General features: G+C 39.9%; 1 protein-coding gene across 3 annotated transcripts in view; it reads left to right on the top strand.

The window, feature by feature from the left end:
• The first annotated feature begins 1867 nt into the window (after positions 1 to 1867).
• The window catches only part of cadm1a (cell adhesion molecule 1a), a 303930-nt gene continuing 282816 nt past the window's right edge, over positions 1868 to 22981 (top strand). For 2 of the 3 annotated variants that reach the window (XM_067970984.1, XM_067970985.1), the window contains exon 1: positions 1869 to 2004. In XM_067970984.1, coding sequence (XP_067827085.1) covers positions 1911 to 2004 — 94 coding nt within the window. In that variant the 5' untranslated portion in view covers positions 1869 to 1910. Of the gene's footprint in view, positions 2005 to 22981 lie in introns of all 3 variants that reach the window. The other variant, XM_067970983.1, reaches the window with a different exon arrangement.

Below are 22981 nucleotides of genomic sequence, written 5' to 3'. Positions count from 1 at the left end.
TGGCAGTTTGTGCTGAATTAGGGGCAGCTTTGTGCTTTGGGAAATGCCCACTGGGAAATGGATTGAGACTGTCCAAACTCATTTTGTGTAGGTGATAACTTGTTTCGACAAGTGTTCAGGTTATTGCTAGTGTGAGATTATTTATTTTCATTATTGGTTGTCATTAATGTGAGTTTCATTCCTTAATGTTATATTTTCTGAACTTACTGTAAATATTTTTCCCTGCCCTGTGATCTGAGGAGGTAATTTTAACCTGAACCACTCAGTGGGAAATAGATGAGATCAGATCAGCAGTCTGTTTTACACCCACCCAATTTTACTTCCCATTGAAGTGAATGAAAAGTAAAATCAGGTGGACGATCTGATCACATCAGTTTCTGGCCGGGTGGGTTAGGTTAAAACTAGCCCTCTAGATACTACTGCTCCATATCTACCAAAGAGTTTCAGGACCTTGAGACAAAGAGATCAGCTCCAATAATTTTATGGATTTTGAAACATCGATTCCCTCTGTGCACACCAACTATGGAAGGCACAGGTAGAATGTGGCAGACTTGTAATCTGATACTTAAGCCAGGTTGGGCTGTGGCACTGCTCATGATTAATCAGCCAGCCTCTCTTCAGAATGGAACGTGGAATGGTAGAGCTGTCGCTACAAGGTGAGGTTCTTCCCATTGAGCTCCAGTTCATCCTGCAAGCCAATGTTCAAAAGAGTCGGATGGTTCTGCCTGGACAATTGCGAGGTGGGCATCTCAACCATGCCCTATGAGGGAAGGCTGGACAGTATTCATTAAGTAATTTCTCTGAATTTGGGTAAGTGTGTGCCCCTACGTGGAGAGAGGGTGGACTCTATATTGAGCAAACATAAACTCTACCTGTGTGAATTTGTCAGTAACAAACTCTTAGACTGAAACTCATCACCATGTTTATCAAAAAAAATCATAGCTGCTTTCCAACCTGAACACATTTGCGGTTCTAGCCTTCTCTGGCAGCTTGGAACTAAAGACTGATTTCAGGATTGTTTTTGTATTCAGTTATTCTAATTTTGCCTTCCATTTCCTCACCTGCTCCAATGCAAGACAGTGATACACGTGGGTTCAAGAGACATCAGCTACTCCCTGGTACCTTGCCCAACTAACCTATGTGAGACTGGACAGTGAATTCTGGTGGGCTGTTTGACTGTGGAGGGCATTATCTCCCTCTACTATCCACATACGTGCACTTTCTAGTAGAGGTCCGTGCACAGCCACTGGGAGCAGAACTTTGGCCAATGTCTCCCCTTCTTTCGACGATTTACCCCGACCCTGCTAGGATGTGATCAGCTAACTTATTCAGACTGGAAATTAAACCTTGGACTTTCCCGTTCAGTGCATCCGTTCAGAGACACAGCAGTTCACACAAGTTATTAGAACGAAAGCAAATATTTCTGATTCCCAAAATGTTATGAAGCTTATTTTACCATTTATTTTCTGTATTATTAAGAGTGCAGTCGCGGATCAGAGGCTCAATAACCTCACACCTAGAGGCACTCTAGAAATCTATTGACTGATGGTTACTCCCGGGTTTTCCAGTGGGAGAATGTTGACGCGTAACCTTTAATAAAAAAAAAATCAGGGCTCCACAGGGAGGACCAGAGAGAGAGAAAAAAAACATGAAGAGATAGAAAGGGAGGGAGGGGGTTTTCGATGGATAGATAGAAAAAGCGGTGCTGTTTTGTTTTTGCACTCTGCTTTTTTTTTTCCCCCCCCCTGCTGCTGCATATTCCAGGATCGATTTCCATTCTGTTCCGTTCCAGTCCGTGCAATTAGCATCTCATTAGCATCTGATTATCATCTGATTAGGCAGTGATTAGCATGCGGAGGTGGAGCAGCGCCGCCAGTCCGCTCCGCTCGGCTCCGCACACAAGCAGGTGTATGTTCAACATGGCGTTCACGATGCCCGGCGCTGCTGCTGTTGCTTCTTACCATCTCCTCGCCCTCGCCGTTTGGACACTTTTCATCGTGAAAGGTAAGCGGGGAGACCGTAAAAAAAAAAAAAAAAAATTTTTTTTAACCCACCACTACCGCACAAGGAGTCGGGACTTAACGGGAGGTTATCGTCACTCGTGGGGTTGGGTGGAAAATGCAACAAAAAAAAATCATAAATACAACACTTTTTTAAAAAAAGGCGGTGGAGACAAATGTTGGGAAGAAAAAGAACCGAAATGTTGCTGGGTTTTTTTTTTGAGCCGGCTGGAGTGCATCCCCTGCAAAGTTAGCTTCTGTCGCCGCATTTTTATTTTGCAACACAAAAAAATGTTGATGCTTGAAACGGGAGGGATGTTTGAAACGTGTTTTTTTTTAAATGACTTTTTTTTTTGCAAAAATCGGAGTGGGGGGAAATATCAGCAGCTCTCTGGTGTTTAAGGAAAGGGAGTTTTATTTGCAGGAGGGGGAAAAAAAACTTAGCTTAAGACTGTGTCTGGCTGGGGTTTTTTGCCATCATGTGGCGTCAGGCAGTGCTGGATATCAGCAGATGCTCGCAGGCAGTCTGCGTGGAGACAATTCTGTAATGAAATGCATGAAACAGTGTGAAAAGTTGGGAGAGAGGTTTGATTTTTTTTTTAATAACGGTTTGATTTTCTTAATCTCAACTCGTGAGGTAAATAAGAGAGTACACGTATTTTTTTTATAAAAGAACATGATTGTACTGTGCAATGAGCTTTTGGGAGTTAAAGTAGCGGGGCTTGGAGAGAAGAGGGCGATGTTTGCCTGAAAAGAAATCCTCTTTAAACCCGCGTTAAAAATTCAACCAAACTGCATTTTGAAAGGGAAGGAGAGGGGAAATCTCTCGATTACTTGGAGTCTTGGTTTTCGATGCTAGCTCTGCCTTGTAACTCAAACTGTGATTGTGTCTGATCTGAAACCCAGCCTGACAAGCTGTTGCTGTGACTAAATATCCAACCCCCCCCCCCCCTTTCCCTCCCCATCGGTGCGGTATTGACTGAACCGCACAACAAGTGGAGAAATCAATGCCTTTCTGTCTTCAGTTTATTAAATGATGTGAAATTTCGTTTTCGAATGGGTTATATTTTTGAGGCTGAATGCTGGTGTCAGAAACAGGAAGCCCGCCTTCTCTCTCTCTCTCTCTTCCCCCCCCCCCCCCCAATCTTTTGTTTGCGGGAGATTACTGAAGCCTGTCGTTCTGCCTTCCCACTTCCCTCTCTTTTAACCCTGTGTAAACTCCCAAGGGTTCCGTATCTTCACAAACCGACCATTGGACCTGCAGTGTCTCGCTGTACCTCGAATGCAAGCGTATGGTGTGGGAGCCTCGCCTCAAGGAAAAGAGTTATAGTTTAAAAATTAATAACGGCAGTCATGCAACATAGGTTTTACATGATTAAATCTGCATTAAACTGCACAGAGAAGCTTTACGACTCTTAAAACTTTATTTCTCGTCGCAATTCCATGATCTTAAACAGAACTCATCTTTTATTTTTCATATTTTGAAGTCTGGAGATAGATGATTTTTTTTTTGGCTTAACGGTGGTTGGCTATAGAGAAATTCTTCCGTGGTGTTTCAGATGTAGTGATACAGCGTTTCCCTGCTGTGTAAACTCTTTAAGGAAGAGATAAGGACGAATTGATTCCTGTATCATGTTGAAAGGGGGAAATTGCCTCTTCTACACACTCAGATCCTGTTTTTATTTTAAATAGACCCTTCCAAACACTAGTAGTAATGGTTTGCGTTGATTTAGGAATGCTTAATGCATTTGATACGTCAAGGCACTTTTTACTTGCGTGAAATAGCAATGATTTTTACAAAAATCCTTATTGCTTAAATAGTTGTGGCCACTGGTGTTGGGAATTCTGACTTTTGATGTTGAATACATAAATCTGACCCGAAGAGTGTGCGAGAGCACTTCCAGTGCTGGCTGCTAAAAGCATTATTTTATTTGACTTCCAGTTCAGTATCCCGAGAAACGGGCGAATTTTACGTGTGCTCTGTGGGTGTTGTTTGCTGAAGTTGTTTTTGGGGTGGGAGAGGGCGGCAGTGTCACCAGCTCATTATAGTGATGGCTTCATAGAGCAATTTCTGGTCTGTGCCACTTCATATTTACAGTGACTGTCCTGCGGATGATGTGTCTGGGGACATTTGGGAACGACCTTTCATTACAAGAAGAGCAAACATTGTTTTGGTGGATTGTCACCGACAAGAGAGCGCTATTGACTGACCTTTCGAATTTAACAAATCAGAAAACAAGAAACAGCAGCGAGTGACCGTGAACAAAAGGGTGTATTCATATGCGTTTTGTACATGATTTCCTCTACCACAATGAACGCTGTTCGTGATCAATGCAAAACACAGGATCACTGTGCTCATTTGAATAGTTTTTTTTTTACCCCGGTGCCATTCACAGTTCCTGGGACATGCATTTTAACACAATGGCATTTTTTTAGTGCATTTAACAACCAATAGGAATGTCAGAGCCACTTAATGTTCAATACCTGCCGTATCCCAATGCAGTTCTTATTACTGAGACATGTAATCTGTCCTCTTACGTTGCTGCCAGCATTCTACCACACATATGTTATATTTCAAACGTAATGAAAGGCGGTTTCAACCCTTTTTTTGTGGTGAACTTAATAGTCAAACTGTGAATTTTTGTGAGAATGTCTAGGATTATTTACGGTCTGTGATCTTTTCAGTGTATATAGGAGTCAGATGTGATAAACTCTTATTGTTCTGAATAAGACAAATAAAATCCAATTGATGCAAGTTTGGGAGAAGGATATAATGTTTCACCATTGAAGTCGTTGCGTTACGTGGGGAGTCTGTGCAGAGTTCATTTTACTGAACGTCAGAAACTGTAAACTGCAGATTTTTGATTTTTAAAAGGAGATTTGTCCAGCTCTGGCTCACTTTGTGTGCTTCAGGAGATTTTCTTTGGTTGTGCATAACTACATTCACTGGATGTTGGGCTGTAGATCGAAGACATACTGCAAATTTGTTACCTCGGAGCCTTTTTTTTAAAAAGATATGCTGGCATTAACTTTCTTTCATCTTCTGATATCAAAGTGTAGCAGCTTTTTCCTTGTGCTCTCAGTTCATTTGGAAATCTTTCTGTGGATGACTCCGTGTGTGTTGTGTTGGGAGAGATTTCAGTGGGAAGAGACCTGGCTACAGAAGAAAAAAATCCAAATCTAAGACCATGTCACTGAAGTTGATAAATGGCTTTCCAGTCTGTTAATGTTGAGCTGTTTATCTCTACTTTATATAGCCTTTTTATTGATGCCTTATAGCTGAATAACAGTCCATAGGCTTGGAATCAATTGCTGTAATTATTGAATAATTTTTCTTTTAAAGTTGAAGGGCATTTGCATTTCATTGCAGTAATTGCAAATAGACTGACTTGAAATTACCTTGAGACTGCTGGTTAGTGTAATTTGGAATACAGAAATTTAACTGTAAGGAAGAGTCATTGTAGCTTTGAGTCCTTGTAGTCAGTTAATGTTCAGTTACTTGTAATCAGTCATCGAGATGCTAATTTCCCTTGGAACGTAAGGTCAGAGACACAGTCTTTCATTGCAGAAATCAAGGCCACGTAGCTTGCTTTAAAATATTTTACTTTTCAGTGTTGTGTACACTATTGATTTTTTTTGTCCAGGAGACAGTCAGAAGTCTCACAGCTAGTGAGATTCGATGAAGTTCTTATTATCACAGTGTTTACTCTAGTATTACATGTGGATTAATGTAGATTGCTGAAGTTTCTTAAGGAATCTAAAACATTTCATTTAGTCCCTAAATTCTGAGTGTCTGTTATATATTTTAATACGGAACCCATAGAAATTTATAAACCCATCCACAAGTTTATTTATGCTGCTAATGCATAATTAATCCTTTTCGGACTGGAATTGAAAAAGTGATAACTCTGAATTGTGTACTCTAGTAGTTGGAGACAGCGCTGACAGTGCATTCACTGATGATACAAGAGCCATTTCAAGGCACTTTACTGCATAAAGCAGTTTGGAATTGACAAATTTCAATGATTATGTTAACATAAAGCTCACTTTTTCTTAATTTGTTTTTCTTGTCTTTGGTTTCTCTGCGTGATGCTTATTGTATACACCCTCTTCTATCTTGGAAGGTGAAATGGCCTGCACTGACCCTGTAAGTCAGAAATGTTCCAAGTTTTTTGTCTTCGTGACCCACTTAAGTGTATACATTGAAGGTCCACAAGCCACAGAACGTGCACATCAGGTTCCTATTCATTTGAATATAACTATAGATGCAGATACCTAGTGTTCTGATTTGGGATTTATCCCCCATGAGTTAAGTGCTGAGAACAGCCCTTTCTAAACTTCCAAATCCACAAAATTCAAACTGGGCAAACCAGAGTAAGAAATCTAAGCGCAAATTGAACTCAAATGGCAGGTCACACTTGTATATGGCCCACAGACAATAGTTTGGGCAGCCCAGCGTAAGTACAGTATTGATTGGGTTGTAGCCGTTAAGTGGGGTATCCAACCAGAGTTCCTCACGTGTATGCAGTGTTCATTGCAGTGACTTGGCCGAGAATTGCTGGAACTCATCCAACTGAGGAAGGACATATGCGTCCAGGAGGGAATATAAACCTGTGATATTTTGATCAGGAGCCAAATGCTCAACACCTTGTATTGCAGAAACTGTCAGGTTTTTTTTTGTAAAAATTAACACCATGCACCATTGCATCTCAGTTTTCAGTTCTGTTTTTCTGTCTGGCAATCACCGTGCCAGTGAACTATTAGTTGAATCAAGATCACAAGAGATGGGATTGAAACTTTGGGGCTGCTGTCCAGAACAATCCTGCTCAATGGCAACAATTACTTGGCCTCACTGATGGGAAGTGTGTGTGTGTTTGTGTTTGTTTGGGGGGGGGGGGGGGGGTAAGGGTGGGGTCATATTGGTATAGTGTACATTAGGGAATGGGCAGCTTTAATCAACTCTAATGTTTCGCTGTACAGTAAATCTTTCCAGTGTTTGAATGAGGTGCTTCTGCACTGGAGACAAAGCTAGCTTGTAACATTCTGCCTTACCAGCAGAGGAATGTTATTCATCCTTTTCTGCAATGAATCATGGGTAGGAGCCTGTTGCTTACTCAGTATAACCTGGAGACATGTTTTATTTTGTATATTTACAATATAGAATAAATAGAAAAATTGCTGAAACAAATGTATAAAATTATTCTTGGCACAACAACTCGGGGTTATCACCAGGATCTCAATAAACATTAATGCTGGGTGCTACTGCCAGGGTGGACATCATCCAACTATATCATCCTACCTGTGGCCCTGCCCTGTGTTGCATCAGAAAATGAGAACATCCCATTCCAGACCATGTTAAGGCTTGTATGGCCAAAAGGGCTCTTTTGTTATTGTTTATTACCTGGGACAGACTCAGCTGTTAGTCACTGTCTGATCAAATCATGCTCAAAAATATCTCATCACGGATCTTGCATGAGAAACTGACTGAAACCCATAGAGGATAATAGCCCCAATGATTCTGGAGTTTCCCTGCAAAGCTTCATTCAATGACGTTATTTATTTACACTTTTTGTACTGGGTTATTGTTGTAAATTGGGTAATTTGTGTTTTAGCCTTTTTCTCTTTTTTAAAGAAAATTGGAAAGATAGCAAGAAACGTATCAATTTCCTAGAAGTGTGGAAATTTTTGGATACCTTCACTTTTATGCATTGTTTTTAAATACCTGATAACTTTTGCATCGGAAAAGCAATCCCAGCAGCTTGTACATCACAACAAATACGTCAACATTCAGACTTTGTTGCACCTGCAGTGCTCTCCATTATCAAACTGCCTTAGAAAGGTTAAACAGACCGGGCTCTGTTTTATTGGACTGGTACTTGAATCAAAATTGAGTCGTTTCAGATAAGTGACCAGGACTACTTTGGGGCTGGATTGTCTGCATAGCTCTACCACTTAACATCAACTGAAGGAGTGTTCTTGATTTTTAAGGTGATGTAGAAAGCTTTATTCGAGGTACAGGGCACACCTGACCAAATATTTTATCCAGAGTGCAATGCAGACGTAACACTAATATTCATGCATGAATAAATGCAATACTCCAAATAAACTAGCATTTTCAGTACCAGTCTTAAAAATTTGGTCTGTAGCAAACAGTTGATATTTACCTTGAATAAAATGTGAAGTCCTGCCTTTGTTTTTGTAATACTTCCCTTCCCGATTTACTGTAAAATCCAGCACATAAATGGATTTTTCATTTATAGTTCAGATTTTGCAGTTCTATTTTTCTGTGCCAATTTTCTGTTCTGAGGTAAAAGATTGTGGCTTCAAGCTCCACACCAGGACTCAAGCACCTAGACTCGGTTGATGCTCCAGAAAGTGATGTCTGGAGCGCCGTCCTTTGGATGAGTTATTAAACCGAGGTCCAGTTCCAATGGACATAGCATAATCAGAAAAGCGCAGAGTTCTCCTGGCATCCTGGACAAATTCCTCTTTCAACCACCATTACCAAAAAAAAATTCACTGGTCATTCATCTCAGTGCTGCTCATGCGATCTTACTATTTGTAACATAGCTGCTGTGTTTGTCTAAAATCAAAGCTGAGCCTGATATTGCCCCCACCCAATGTCCATGCATACTATGTAAGGAGTCTTACAACACCAGGTTATAGTCCAACAGTTTTATTTGAAAATCACAAGCTTTCGGAGGCTTTCTCCTTCGTCAGGTGACGAAGGAGAAAGCCTCCGAAAGCTTGTGATTTTCAAATAAAACTGTTGGACTATAACCTGGTGTTGTAAGACTCCTTACATTTGTTCACCCCAGTCCATCACCGGCATCTCCACATCATGCATACTATCCAACAGAAGGCATTAACTTCTTCTTAGTCGGAAGTGTGTGATGAGTTTTTCTCCCTGGTCAGCTTGCTGTAATGTGTGGATTCAGCCATAGGGAATGAATTGCTTTTGCAAGAAGACATGGCCAAGACTAGCAAACTTTTCAGTCTCCCCTTTACCCTCCTTTTTTTTGAAATCTAAAATGAGAATGTCAGAGACTGGGTCTCCTGGTTCAGAGCTGCTGTTTGGTTGCCTGAGTTCCTCTTTAATAAAGAAACAATTTACAAGACAGTTTGAAAGGCAATGAGATGGCAAATGGATACATTTTAAAGTGACAACCTGTGATCATGTTACAAATTGTATTTAAGGTACCATATTTAACTTCCCAATCAAATGAAATGCATAGTTAGTGTATGTTACGAAACATGCCTATATGAAATGTCAAGTTAAGCTGCAAAGTTATAATTAGTCAGGACTTTTTTGTTAGATTGTTTGATCCAAATTTGTTAATATTGTAACACGTCCCCCATCACCTTTTGTTGTTGTAAAAATTGGTTGTTGCATTAATGTTTTGTTATTAATACATGATACCGTTGGACATGATTTAAGAGTAATGAAGTGGGTTATTACTTGCCTTTTCATTTATTATCCTTTTTCAGCAGTGCCATTTTTAAAGAATATATATTATTTTAGAAATTCCTAGTTTGCGAGTGGCGTGTTCAATTTTCACAGCAGGAATTTGTAAAATTCCATTTCATGGACAGCTTGAATAATTCCCTCGGGAATTAATTCACACACTTTTTTTCTTTTGGTGAACTTTTCCTCTCTCCTCTCCTGCCCCAGGTTTTGACTGCTTGCTGGGATATAATTCCATGAGCACTTGGTGCTCTCTGATATTTTCCTCACATAGTGCGATTATTCATGTGAAGAATGCCAAGTGTTGGAAGGATGTTCAACTATAGGGAGCATCACAGCCTTCCTGCCCTTGCTTGATTTCGACATGCATCAGCTTCAGCAACGGTCATTGAGAACTGATCAGAAGAGGGAACTATGGCTGATCTTTATTCCCCTCTTCCCTTTTAACCTAACGATATTGAGGCCAATTGGAGCAGCTCTACGGCTGTCCTGGGTGAGACCAGCTTACTTGACGCTGACTAGGGATTTCAGATGGGACCCAAAGGATCAGCTACTCACTAGACAATTCACTGAACCTTCAAGGAAGCAGTAGGATTTTTTGAACAAAACTCTTTACATATTTGGATGCAACATCTATTCGTTAACTGATCACACCTGCCTAGACAAGCACATCTTAAAATAACAAGACTATATTCAGTACAAATGTTGGTGAGCAAACATGCCTATCATAATCCTTGCAATCCATTTTGGATTGTATAACGATGGTTTTGAGAGAAAGCTGAAATATGTGTTATCATTTTTGTCTGGGCTGTTAGCTGTGTATTAATAGTATAGTCGTAGCAGAAAATGACAAGTCACATCAAATTTGTAATTTTTCCCCCTTATTTTCAGTCAGATTTATTATTCCCACCCAGTATGTGGCATTCTGTGGCATTTGGATATGCTTAGCATGGCAGCTTGCCCACAATATCCTACGGGTGAAGGCGCGGTGATGGGGGGGGGTGGGGGTGGTCCGAGCAGTGAACTGTTGTTTGGGAATGTTTTGATGTTGTGTTAATGGAGTCCATGTAGTTCAGTCAAAATTCAGTTTCCAGCAGTGATGAAGTCCTAAGCGTGGGACTCCCATCAGAGTAGAAATTATTGGTTTCAGCAATTTTCTTCTGGTTTATTTAACTTGCAATGTAATGCCGCCCTGCAGCTTATTTCACCCTCTTGGTTTTAGAGGTGACAAGCTAGCTTTGCTCCTTTGCAGTCGCTATTTATCTTTAATAGAAACTTGCGAGTTTGATTTAATACTCCTGTCTATTTGTTGGCATTTACAATTTTAAAGAAAACAAAGCTCACAGGCCTGAAACTTGCACACCAGTTACAGTGTTACCATGTGGTGCAGCAGCTGTTGGACCTGTGTGTGTGTGTGTTGTGTAAGGGGGCGGGAAGTCTGAGAACACAGTACATTCCTGCTACTGCTAACTTCCACAGTTGTGTGTCTATACAGATGTCAAGTGCCTTGTACGTGGGGACAGGAATTCCTGATTTTTAATGTTTAACTTGGTTCAAATGCATATTTGGATCTCAGTTTTCCAGCCCTTGACTACTGCTGAAATTTTGAACAGATAGCTCATTCTTGTACAGATAGAAATTCTAAAGATGGCACAGCAGACTGCCTGATGATTTTCTTTAAGCTTCCATGTAAAAAATTTGCTGCGGGTGCATACAAATACATTGCAATCAGTAAGTGGTGTAGGAGCACTTGTTTCAAGTGGTCAATCTACTGGTGCAACAGTGCACGTTTAGTGCAAAAGATAGCACATCTCTGACATCCAGTGTTCAATGTAACTGGGTGATGATGTGCTATCTCAATGCAGCAGGGACCAAAGATTATAGGGGCTTGGCTGAAGTACATTTTTGTGAAACCAGCTGAAGTGCAGTGTTCAGACTGCAGCTACTGGCTTTTAATGTTGGAATGTGACTGCAGTGATGGTTGCCATTGATACGTATCCTGCTGAACATTGCTTCCTGCACTGAAATTGTGCCAAATGTATGTTTCTTGCTACTTTAGATTCGATATCCTCATTGAAATTAACCACAGGCTGATAATTGATCACAGTCTCTTTGCTGAGCTGTGTATGTGGAGAAGGGGGTGGAAAGGGAGGAGGAGAACATTTTTGAGTGTTGCTGCTTACCTTGCACACCTGCACAATTGATTCCACGTATGCTGTGCTGTGCAGTGCCAGGAGTGTTCCTCAATTGCCACATTGTATTCCTGCTGCTTTAAACTCCCATATTACACTGTATCCTGTAGAGATGCCAAATGCCTTGTATTTTGGGGCAGGGGTTCCTTTTTTCTTTTAAATTTAACTTTGTTGCAAATTTACAGGCTCTGTGAACTATAAGTATTTTGAGAAAATGTTCTCATTTATTAAATCCTTTTGATTTAAACATTTCTATTACGTAATTACAGTTTCTGGCATTTTAAGTGGACCTCTTGAATCTTGAAAATCATAACCACTTCAAATAACCTGTGGACAAAAATTGTTATACACAGTTTCAAATCTCTCTCAAATTTTGGTTCAAATCTATCTTCAGAATGTTATCACTGACGGGGCCTTGCTCATCCAAAAAAAGTGGCATCTCTGGTATATGGTGATTTTGAGTTGACTGCTTTAATGTGCTTTATTTACTTGCATGGATTCTAAGATAAAGCAATAAATTGAATAAGTTTTGAATCCAATGGAAAATTAATTGCTGCTCTATCACAATTACAACAAATTAAATTATAGCCATTAATGTGGATATTCTTTCAGAGGGTTTTATTGTGCATACACTTGCTGTAAGTGAATAGAAAATCAAAATAATACTAATTGGGAGAATTATTACAAACTTATTTTAAAGTAAAATGAAAAATCAGGTGAGCAGTGCAACCCAGTCTGTTCACACTGCCACTCAGATGCATTGTAAATCTGAAAACTCATTTGCTGAATATAACTCTGTATAAATTAAAGGTGTGGTTCACATAAACTTCTCCACAATCTCCTCCAGCGCTGTTCTTGATGGTTCTTTTGATATATGGACAAGACTAAAGCCAGAAGGTGCCCGGGACTATTCACACTGTGTGTAGTTGATTTTCCTGGTTAGGAACTTGGTATGTTTTTCTTCTGGCTTGAGTTAAATTATGATCCCATGCCCCCCCCCCCCCCCAAAGGTTGAATGACCCATTGGTTCTCGTCTTTTACATGAAGAATTTCCACTTGAGCACAGTACCAGAGGGCTATTGCCACAGTAGAACTGGAGACATCAGAAGCGAAGGCATAAAATGTGAAAATTTGTGCAGTTAAGAGATTCACTGAACAGCTGAGTCTAGATTTCCAGGGGATGGTAACGTTAACAGCAATTTGGGCAAAAGACATTGAACTTTGTGACCAGATAGTACTACTATAGGGTTAAATATGAGATATGCTTTATACAGTTTTGTTCATCTCAAAGCTGCTATCCTTTTAATATTTGAATTTCAAAATATGAAAGGAAAATTGGTACAAATTAGCCATTCTTCAAAACTAAATATAATGAAAACAGCAAGGCAGCTAAGCCATAAACTGTTGGAACAAACCTGGTATTTTGACTGAGATGCGAAAAAGAAAGTGTCAGACTCCTGTTTTAAATGTACATTTTAGAGTTCTACTCTGATATATTTTTGTATTCCTACATCATTCCAAGGAGTGTAGGAAAGTCTGTTCCAAGTTTGGTTTTTTGGGAAAGTGACACTCGTACATCCAAGTATATCTTGCAATGAATCTTTCATGTAGATCATATAGTTTCTGTAGGGAAAAAAGTGCTTTTTCCTGATCTGGCCCAAGGCCATATAAAAGGGGGAAAAAAAATCTTTTGTCAGTTGAATATGCCCGAGGATACAGCTTTTAAAACATGTGTGCTAACATAATTAAGAATATGAGCTGTGGGGTTGTGTATTTTTTTCCCCCCACCAGGACTTCCTAACATGGAGTAGCCCGTCTTGCACTGATCTAGTCACAGGAGAGTAAACCGGTTTTCCTTAAATCAAGTGAAAGAAAATCTGCGTGTGATTGCATGAGCAAGAGAAAGAAATGACTCGTTGAAGGGTAACTTTTGGAATTGGGTGGTGGTAGCAACTTGAGGATTCTCGCAGTCACATTTTGTAACATTGTAAAATTTCCTTGAACTGTAATATAAAACATTGTTGTCTAGTGATATTTGTGACTTGCTGGACTCTTTATTTCTTGGAAAGATGTTGTTTGCCATGAAAAGGAACTCTGGTACATTAATGTTACGGTGACACTTGAATGCTGTATGTTGTTTTCACCTTTCATTAGAGAAAATGCAAATCGTTTGTTAACAGATTTCACATATTGTTACATCTTGCTTTAAAGGCCAATCTCTCAAATTGTCATTTTTTACATTTGCTGTAAGTCTTTTTATTCTTCTTGGAAGTTCTGTTCCGCTGCAGCTATCTCTTTTAAAAGAAAAAGCTGTTCACTTCAGAGCAGTTTGTGCTGAAGAGGATTAGATCTATTTCAAAATGTTGTGCATGGATTATGCACCAGTGTCTGGTACCTCCCCGAGTGGCGGCTGTTTAAGTATGATACTTGATGTTGAGCGCTAGTAGGTTATTAGATTGTGGGAGGTTTCACAACGAGGCCCAATCTTGTCCTAAATGGACGTGTGTGTATGGAAGCATGTGTGCAAGTGTGCACCACTACATATAGATATATATGATCCATGTACACATGCATGCAACACAGATGCTTTTGGGAATAACAACCATGAGTCAGATCGTTGTCTATTTTATTTTCGTAAACAATTTTACAACACCAAGTTATAGTCCAGCAATTTTATTTTAAATTCACAAGCTTTCGGAGATTTTCTCCTTCCTCAGGCAAATGTTTCAAGATCTCCTTGAAGCCTACGCATTTATACATATTGAACAATAATAAATAGTGTTTACAGACTGCCCCTGCAACTGCCCGTTGCCAAGGCAATCACCGTGTTCAGACAGAGAGGTGTATATGTTCTCATATTTTATTTTCCCCTCTGCTCCTTCTTCCCAATGCGGTGGGGGGGGGGGGTGCTGTTCTAATCGTCCTACTGTGGCCCTTCCTGAGGTCAGCACTGACTGGGGATTTAACCTGGGATTTTCCTGGTTCTACGGCTCAGCTACAAACTGGATAAACTCTCGGAATACCGAGGGGAGCTTGAAGCAATTTGTTCCCCATTTCCCTCTTAATCCTTCTGGGTACAAGTTAGCAAAATGATCCTGGGCAGAAAAGTTACCCTTGTGTTGGTTTGAATTGGCTGATTTATTTATGTTGAATTACTTGTAGATTCTAAAAGATTATTTCTTGTTTGGTTGATTCTGTGGCTTTAGATACTGTTGCTACAACAGTTTTTAAAGTGTTTGACATGATCTGATTATTGATGAATTAAAGGCTTCTTGACTGAGCTTGCACTTTGCATAACATTGCTAGGTTTATCTGATACTGAAAACAAGAGTGGAGATAGGGCTGGATTTTGTAGCATTATTGCAGAGATTATTCAAGTGGGAGTGTTTGGACAACTGCAGGGATTCTCATTATTGGTGTAACTGGTAAAATAGGACAGAAAATTTGGTCCCAAGTTTGCTTTCTAGGACAGCATTAAATTTGGGATGATATGAATAAAATATGTTTTAACAAATTGGTAACCAGTGGCATCCTGGAGTTAACCTAGTCAGTAATTGCAAAATGGTTGACCCCAGCATTGAGAGAAGTCGTCACTTGTGAGAGAAGTCGTCACTTGTGTAAACTTTTCCAGTTTAAAACATTCCCTGGAACAGCTGAGAATGACAGGAATTGTTTCAGTGATGTGCTTTTTAGGTTTTCCTGCTGCTTCAGTGAGCTAATTCTACCCAAGAGTGACACCACTGGTCAGAACCTCAAAATGCTCCACTTCTGCAGTTCCATGACTGACCGGCAGTGTCACTGTTGAACATATTACCACTGCTGATAAAAGACTGGCAGAGGAACAAAAAGCACTCAAGTTGTACAGTGGCATTTTTGTAATCTACAGTGAACAGAAGGTAGAAGAACTGCAGTTAGCTCTAAACTCAACTCTTAAATTGAGGGATGCAAAAATGGGTTCCGGTCATCCCAAGAAAGAGGCATCCACAATTGTTTTTGTTTTTTTTACATTGTGCTTGGGGACGGTTAATGCTTTGCTTTAACATTTTTTAAATACATGTAATGGTATGTGTTCGGAGGGGGTCAAAGCTCTGTCCTGTGATGATGGATATGTAGCTGCATCTGAAGAGAAAATCTCAATGATTTTGACGCTTTGTCTTAGTTACTGAAGATTGTTTGTCAGCTGCTGGTCAATTCAAGTCGCAAATAATTATCTGTTGCTTAATTGTGCCTCTTGTATAGCCATGACTTGGTTGTACTCCGTATTCCTTGTTTTGACCCCACCTCTACCTACAGAAGCTTTACTATTAATGAAGACAAAAGGGGGAAAATAGAGGGCAATGAATTTACAGTTGCATCACCTGGAGCAGATGTCAGAGCAACGTAGCGGGCCTAGATAAGTGAGTACAGACTGAACTGTGGAAAAAGTCACAGAAGCTAAATTGAGAGCAGTGTGAGTCACACAATGAAAGGCTTGTCTTTAGCACTGAAATGTGGTTCCCCTTTGATAAACCCAACTAAAAGGACCTTGTCAAGTCCTCATCTGTATGAATCACTGGCAACAGACACAGGAATGTTCAATGGAACCGTCAGTGGTCATTATGTCCTTGAAGTCCAAAACTATTGACAGTTTTTTAAAAAACTTATTTTCTCAGACTAACAATAGACACAGCCTGCTCCTTCTATCAGGAAGTTTGATCAATGACAAGTACTTGTGCACAATAACTCTGAATTTTGTGTATAACAATTCCACAAATGTTACCAGTTTCCGAATTTAGTTTATTTATAAATAGGAATTTAAATAAACATTTTATTCTTGAATTTTTAGCTGTTTGTATTCAAGTTGTACAATATTAGTAATCTTTTTGGACTTCAAACAAAACATTTTTTGCTGTCTGCAGGTTATTACTAGGATCTTGATGGAGGTGTAATGATGGTTGTCACTATTTGATGTTTGAAGTGTTTATTTTGATTTTTTTTTAGCTATTTTCTTTCTATTGCTTTGTTTCCCAATCTGGTTCACTCTCCTGCCTTTACAGGCTGAGCGAACCTGTTTGATAAATAATGAAGGTGGAGTTTACCCATGCTGTTTGGCAAGAGTTAAACCATTGTAGAGCTTATAAAGAACATAAGAAGATAAGAAAAAGGAGCAGGAGTAGGCTATACGTCCCCTCGAGCCTGCTGCGGCATTCAGTAAGATCATGGTTAATCTTCGACCTCGACTCCACTTGCCTGCCCGATCCCCATATCCCTTGACTCCCCTAGAGTCCAAAAATCTATCGGTCTCAGCATAGAATGTACTCAATGACTGAGCATCCACAGCCCTATGGGGTAGAGAATTCCAAAGATTCACAACCCTGTGAGTGAAGAAATTCCTCCTCATCTCAGTCTTAAATGGCCGACCCCTTATCCTGAGTCTATGCCCCCTAGTTGTAGATTCTCCAGTCATGGGAAACAGCCTCTCAGCATCTACCCTGTCTAGCCCCCTCAATCTTTTTTTGTTTCAACGAGATCACCACCTCTCATTCTTCTAAACTCCAGAGAATATCGGTCCATTCCGTTCCATCTCTCCTCATTGGACAACCATCGTATCCCAGGAATCAATCTAGTGAACCTTCGTTGCACTGCCTCTAAGGCAAGTATATCCTTCCTTTAGATAAGGAGACCAAAACTGTATACAGTATTCCACATGTGGTCTCACTAAGGCCCTATACAATAGTAGCAAGACTTACTCTTGTACTCCAACCCCCTTGCAATAAAGGCCAACATAGTAGTTGCCTTCCTAATTACTTGCTGTACCTGCATGTTAACTTTGTGTTTCGTGTACGAGGACACTCAAATCCCTCTGAATACCAACATTTAATAGTTTCTGACCATTTAAAAAATATTCTGTTTTTCTATTCTTCCTACCAAAGTAAATGACCTCACATTTCCCCCCATTATAATCCATCTGCTACCTTCTTGCCCACTCACTTAACCTGTCTATATCCCTTTGCAGACTCTTTGTGTCCTCCTCACTTTCCCACCTAGCTTTGTATCATCAGCAAACTTGGATACATTCCACTCAGTCCCTTCGTCTAAGTCATGAATATAGATTGGAAATATCTGAGGCCCAAGCACTAATCCTTGTGGCACCCCAGTAGTTACAGCCTGCCAACCTGAAAGTGACCTGTTTATTCCTATTTCTGTCCGTTAAGCAATCCTCTATCCCTGCTAGTATATTACTTCCAACCCCATGAGTCCTTATTTTGTGTAACAACCTTTTATGTGGCACCTTATTGAAAATCCAAATATACTACATCCACTGATTTCCCCCCCCCCCCCCCAACCAAAATTATCTACCCATGCTAGTTGCAACCTCAAAAAACTCATTGCTTAAACTAAAAAAAAAACTTCAAAGAAATAATTTATATCGTGGCGTCGTGTCTCAGGATATCTCAAAGCACTTTGCATCCAATTAATTTTGAAGTGTAGCTACTGTTAAGTAAGAAAATGCAGCAGACATTTTGTATGCAGCAAGATTCCACAAACAGCTATGAGATAGAATCATAGAAGTTACAACATGGAAACATGATGTGGAGATGCCGGTGATGGACTGGGGTTGACAATTGTAAACAATTTTACAACACCAAGTTATAGTCCAGCAATTTTATTTTAAATTCACAAGCTTTCGGAGGCTTCCTCCTTCGTCAGGTAAATGACGAAGGAGGAAGCCTGACGAAAGCTTGTGAATTTAAAATAAAATTGCTGGACTATAACTTGGTGTTGTAAAATTGTTTACAAACATGGAAACAGGCCCTTCGGCCCAACATGTCCATGTCGCCCAGTTTATACCACTAAGCTAGTCCCAATTGCCTGCACTTGGCCCATATCCCTCTATACCCATCTTACCCATGTAACTGTCCAAATGCTTTTTAAAAGACAAAATTGTACCCGCCTCTACTACTGCCTCTGGCAGCTCGTTCCAGACACTCACCACCCTTTGAGTGAAAAAATTGCCCCTCTGGACCCTTTTGTATCTCTCCCCTCTCACCTTAAATCTATGTCCCCTCGTTATAGACTCCCCTACCTTTGGGAAAAGATGAATGATCAGTTCATTTTGTTTCTGGTGGCATTGGTTGAGGATGAAATGTTGGCTCTTTTTTACACCCACCTGAGCCATCGGAACAGGCACACGGGAGGGGGTGCTTTGTTTAATGCCACAACCAGAGACTGGCACTTCCACTAATGCAGCATTTCTTGAGTACTGCCTAGATTGTGTGCAAGTCCTGAAGTGGACTTCAAACCACAACCGTGTGACCCCAGGTGAGAGTGCTCCCCACAGAGTCAAACTGATCAACATAGCAGCAGCAGTGAATCTGCTTTATTACAGGTTATGGAGCAGTTTCATTCTCTCCAAGGACAAATAATAGCATCCTGTCCCACTGCTGCAGTGGATCTGACCATGTGGAATATTGACTGTGATGCATTTGGCCTGATGTTCTTTAATGAGCCCTGTGTCAACTATAGATGAGTCATTCACATTTCCCTATGAAGACCTTATTTAAATAATAGAGAAATATAAGGATTTAGAGCAATAAAAAGCTGGTTGGTATTGTGCCAGGGAACTCACTAATGAGACCGGTTTAGGTTTTGACTGAGAAGTTGTCAGATTTTCAGTGTAACCATACAGAAATATCGACCAAATACCAGAGTTGTTTCTGGATGAAAGTGTCTCCAAGCCAGTTTCGTCCAGCTGCCTGTGTGTGAGATTTTTATGGGCTGTTCAGTCCACTGCTTAAACATCCCCTGTAGTTAATCCTCTGCCTCTCATGGCTTAATACTCACAGGGATGTTGATGCACGGTAGACGGTTACAAGATCTCTTGAGGTACGTTGTTGTGCAGTGCTGTCCATTTCAGAGCCGATAAATTGTTTGAGATTAATGTAGTGACATCAGTCACCGATTTATTAAAATCCTAAGTACAAATGTCTTTTTTTCTTGCAATGTAACTTTTTAAAATATTCCTGAAATCAACACTCAAACTTTATTCATGTTTACTAGTCTACTTAGCCTATTTCTTTCACTGTATTTTAGTGAAATGGGAAAATTTTAAGGTTTAGTAACTACGTTGGATAAATGTCGTTTTGTAAATGCAGACTTAGAAATATTTAACTTTAAGTCTAGAAAATGCTCTTTAAATTATCAATCTCTAGGCCAGAAATCACGACCGGTGCTGATATTTCAGGTTTTGTTACATGAAATACAGTTGAATTTTGTTCAGAAGAGAAGAAACTTGGTGCAGAGAACACAGATAATTGCTAGTCTGTGAAGCCATTTTACCTGTCCCAGATATCCAGACATGGCTATAAGCTTTAAAGTTTTTAGATAAAACACTTTTCCCTCTGCAAGTCTTGTGTTTTTCGTTGAAGGTATTCCTTTTATGCCTGGAGGTGAAAGCTACCATTGTCAGCTGTTTTAAACTTGGCTACCAAGTTGTGTAGAGTTGCAAGCAGATATTGGCAGTTATTTTTTTTTAAAAAGCGATTCTGATCTTTATTGTCTTGTGTAGTCTCTGGTACGTATGTAGTCTTTAGTATGTATGCAGCACTAATAATTCGGAAGTAACTGATGCATGAGAAATTCTATGCAAGTTTTAAATACAGTGAAGCAGACTTGCTTAGAGCTGGTGTTGCTTAAGAACATCAAAATCTGCCATTGAAATTCTCAAGGCAGCTTGAAGGATGTGGAATTGATGTCTCCAAAAGGACACTGATGGTCTGTTAAGACCGTGCCAACCCCTTATTGAGTTTCAGTAGCTCAGTATATTCCGTTGACTTTATTGAGATGGATTAGTCATCATAAAGGGATACCACTTTCTTATTGAACGTCCTGTTGAATTTGACCCCTGGTTACTTAGATTGTTTTCACTCTGAATATAATAGGTTTGTCCATCGACATATGACAAAGCTGCAACACAAAATCTAAATGTGTTCAATGACCAGTTGATTCTTTTAGTTTTCTGTTATGATGTGCATGATTTCCCAGCATTTGCAACAACAACTTGCATTAATATAGCACCTTTTTATCATCGCAAAACGTCCCAGGGCGCTTCACAGGAGCGTTATCAGACAAATTTGACACCGAGCCACATAAGGAGACATTAAGACAGGTGAGAGGTAGGTTTTAAGGAGCACCTTAAAGGAGGAGAGAGGCGGAGGGGTTTAGAGAGGGAATTCCAGAGTTCAGGGCCGAGACAGCTGAGGCATTTCAGCTAATTTCAATAATTTACTAGATTATTGTTTGATAAATTTGTATCACTGTCGTTAATGCTTCCATCTGGTTCTCATCGGGCAGCAGAGTGTATGCAATGATGCCAATTGTGAACGCAAATGGGAGTTAAATGTAATAAAACCACGCCTGAATTACAGTCTTTAATATTAAAAGCTGGAGGATGCAGGTGACCATTACACTGAAGAAGTATGATATAAATCAAACTTGGTATGTGTTATGCCTTGCAATCATTTCTACTCTGTTTCCATGTCCCGTACCAGTGGTAGTATTAAGAACTCACAGTTGCTCCCAAGGGGATGGGCAGACTGTGAGCATCTGGTGTGGAGGCAAAGTGCCGGCTCCCCTGAGCTGCAGTGGCAGCCACTCCATTTGTAAATAATTTTTCTAATGGATCAAAAACTTGTTCCTAAGAGGGGTGGAATCATTCCTTTCATTTAACTCTTCGTGGCAGTTGTGTATGTCCTTGGTTGTCAGCAGCACTGCTCCTGTTTAAAAGAGCCAGGATCACCATTTATCCAAAATACCATTTTAAAGAAGGAAATGTTTGTTCTGAAATAATACCTCTTTACTGGGATACTAGTTGTGTGGAGAGTTCCTAAGTTGCAGAATAAAATCAATAGCTCTTTCCTGCTGTTAAATGATTTAAAACTGTTTATTGATCTGGTGTAAATGAAAAGAACAGATGCAGTTGGGAACTTGGTTTGAGAGAGTTGGAGCCAATAGTCTGACTGCACGGTTTGTTGGGAGTGCGGAGTGAACATCGATAGGAATATTGTTGCTTCACTCAAAAGTTTGAGAACTATTTAATATTTTATTTAAAAAAAAGTGATTTTGATAGGAACACTCCACTTGTCTGGGGATTTCAGATTTAACATTTTCCAGTGCTTAGTATTTTTCCAGAAGTTCACTTTCGATGAATTCAAATGACCTAAATCTGCTCTTGTGAAGTGTGATGATGCATTTTGATGCCCATTCTACCAGCCCCGTGTCCCACCAAGCTCTTCACAGTGACCAAAATGGCAGATACTCTTCAGTACTCTCTTCTAACTCTACTGCTGCTCAGTGTGCGTTTCTCCTTTGTGATATATCTTGGGATGATTGCTAGTTCAAGGCGCTATAGTATATAAACACTTGCATTTTCTACTTCTCCGCATCATAACGATTACCTTTTATCAAGTTTCATCTGGCTACTGTTGTTGTATATTCAGCATTTTTAAGTGATTGGGAACAAAAGCCGAGCAAATCATCAGCACTGCAAACTAAACATGGAATTATAACTAAAATATAAAAGTAGCTAATTCTCTGCCACCCCCAAACAGTAACTGGTCTCGAGCATTGCAGTGTCACTGCACAGATTGAATACCTCTGTGCCTCTTCCTCTTTCCTCTTTCTGAAATTTTCACTAACATTGCTTCTCCATAGTGTAAGCAAAATACCACACAGTTCTCTATGCGTTGGGGAGGGGGGTTGCGGGGAGTTCATCACTCATCTTACAAGTGACATTATACTGGGAGCCTTGTGGTATTCTGTTATATTTGACATAACGTGGCATTTTCTGCCCTGCGCAAGCTGTTAAATGTATGTAGCAAAAGAGTGGAACACTTGACTGCACTGTGTCTCTGCAGTGATGTATGTGACATCATTGTGCCAGAAATACTGCTTGGAAATATTATACATCTTGATTTTGGATTGTCCAAGATTTTGCTTAGAATTGGAGTCAAATAAGTGCATACATACATTGAAGTGACTTGTGACCTTCTAATATCTCGTCCAGCATGTAATTCGTTTTAAAATAGATTTTTTCTCAACTTGCCATGAGGTCGTTCAGATTCTATTCTGCAGTTCTAATATGTAGTGTATTTTTGTCCTTTTTACTTCAATTGGTGGGTAATGGACTGTTCAAAATGTTGGATATAATTTGGTAGAAATATTCAGGTTGTTGGAAATGTGCTATACAATTGTTGAGGGGGGTGGGGGATTCCTTTTTTTAGCACACCATCATTCCCCATGCATTGTGCACTTGCAGATCAACTAACTCCGCTGTAACAGACTCT

The sequence above is a fragment of the Heptranchias perlo genome, chromosome 33, assembly GCF_035084215.1.
Source record: "Heptranchias perlo isolate sHepPer1 chromosome 33, sHepPer1.hap1, whole genome shotgun sequence".
Lineage (NCBI taxonomy): Eukaryota > Metazoa > Chordata > Chondrichthyes > Hexanchiformes > Hexanchidae > Heptranchias > Heptranchias perlo.
Note: the sequence above shows the minus strand (reverse complement) of the source record. Positions and strands in the feature narration are given on the sequence as shown.